The sequence below is a fragment of the Hyaena hyaena genome, unplaced genomic scaffold, assembly GCF_003009895.1.
Source record: "Hyaena hyaena isolate Hyena2069 unplaced genomic scaffold, ASM300989v1 scaffold_2615, whole genome shotgun sequence".
Taxonomy (NCBI): Eukaryota; Metazoa; Chordata; class Mammalia; order Carnivora; family Hyaenidae; genus Hyaena; species Hyaena hyaena.
Window position 1 is genome coordinate 24,537 of NW_024083131.1, and position 1,661 is coordinate 26,197.

Below are 1,661 nucleotides of genomic sequence, written 5' to 3' on the forward strand. Positions count from 1 at the left end.
AGATTATCTGAACCATTCTTCTCAGGGCCCCCATCACCTCCTTGTTTCTCAGGCTGTAAATGATAGGGTTGAGCATGGGAGTCAGGATGGTGTAGAAGACAGCCAGAACCTTGTCCTCTGTTGGAGATCTCAGCGATCTTGGGCGTAGATAAGTGTAAGCAAAGGGTACATAATATAAAGTCACCACAGTGAGGTGGGTGCTGCAGGTCGAATAGGCCTTCTTCCTCCCTTCTGTTGAGTGCATACGGCAGATGGCAAGGAGAACTCGGCCATAGGAACATGCAATGCCAATGAAAGGAAACACAAGGAAGAGGGTTGTGCTGACAAACACTGTGTACTCATAGACCCAGGTGTCCATGCAGGCCAGAGTCAACATGGCCGGGACATCACAGAAGAAATGGTTGATGGTCCTGGATCGACAATAAGGGATATGGAGGGCATACACAGTGTGGGCACAGGAGTTGATTGAGCCCATTATCCAAGACCCTGTTATCATCAACACACGCACTTTTTTGCTCATACGAATGGCATAGTGAAGAGGAAAGCAAATAGCCACATAACGATCATAAGCCATAGATATCAAAAGTAATGTTTCTGCCCCTCCTAACATCAAGAAAAAGAAGCTCTGAACACCACACCCAATGAAGGAGATAGACTTGTTTCCAAGCACAAAATTGGAAGCCATCTTGGGGACAATAGTGGAGATGTAATTTAGGTCAATGAGAGAGAGCTGACTAAGTAAGAAATACATGGGTGTGTGGAGACGGGTGTCTAGGAAGATGAGTAGAATCATGGACAGGTTGCCAAACAGAGCCATTAGAAAAATGAGAAAAAAGAGAACAAAAAGGAACACTCCAAATCTTGATGGTGGAAACAATCCTAATAAGATGAAATCAGTTGATGTTTGAGTATCATTTTCCATGGTGCATTGATGTAATTTTCCTGAAGGCAGATAGAAGGCAGTCAATTACAGAACAAGAAGCTCTTTTCAGTTGTGTAGTATTTAAAACCTTTCAGTTTTAAGTAAATAATTTAACGTTTCTATTTTGCAAAAAAATTATTTTTGACCTAGAGAGTAAAATTTGAAGATGCAAGCATTAGTAGCCTAAACTTTGCTAAAAAGTCTTTAATGCTATCATAAAAACATAGTTTCATTAAGAATTTATTAGGATTCATATAGTTTACTTCTGTAAAGGTACACAAAATTGCCAAAATCAAATCTTTACTCAAAATACATGCACATAAAATCATTGTAATAGCATACATTGTATAGTTATTTCATGACTGATATTTAGAACCCAAAATGAATCATTTTTCTTTTATATCTAAGACTTATCTCTAAAACTGGAGCAGCCTATCAGCTTACGTGTAAGGACAGCATTTCTTTCCTGAGTCCTTTTTGCACAGTAATATCAAATCAAACATCCTTGAAATCAGGTAACACTATTGGGTTCATATGTTCTGAAATCTTGAATGAATACTTGATGTCAAGTACTATTTATACAGAACCCCTCTCTTCTTCCTCCTCCACCAGTTTCTGAATGATTCAGTTAAAGTAGACCCTTCAACTAAATATGTATATACCATATTCATAGTAGGTTCAAAAATCTGCTAGTTTCCCAATATTCATATTTTATAAACATTTCTTATATATTATCAAA

General features: G+C 37.9%; 1 protein-coding gene across 1 annotated transcript in view; it reads right to left on the reverse strand.

Moving 5' to 3' along the window:
• LOC120227556 (olfactory receptor 2L5-like) overlaps positions 1-922 on the reverse strand; it is a 4,362-nt gene extending 3,440 nt beyond the window's left edge. The window contains exon 1 of the mRNA XM_039225643.1: positions 14-922. Coding sequence (XP_039081574.1) covers positions 14-922 — 909 coding nt within the window. The remainder of the gene's footprint in view (positions 1-13) is intronic.
• Positions 923-1,661: the final 739 nt, after the last annotated feature.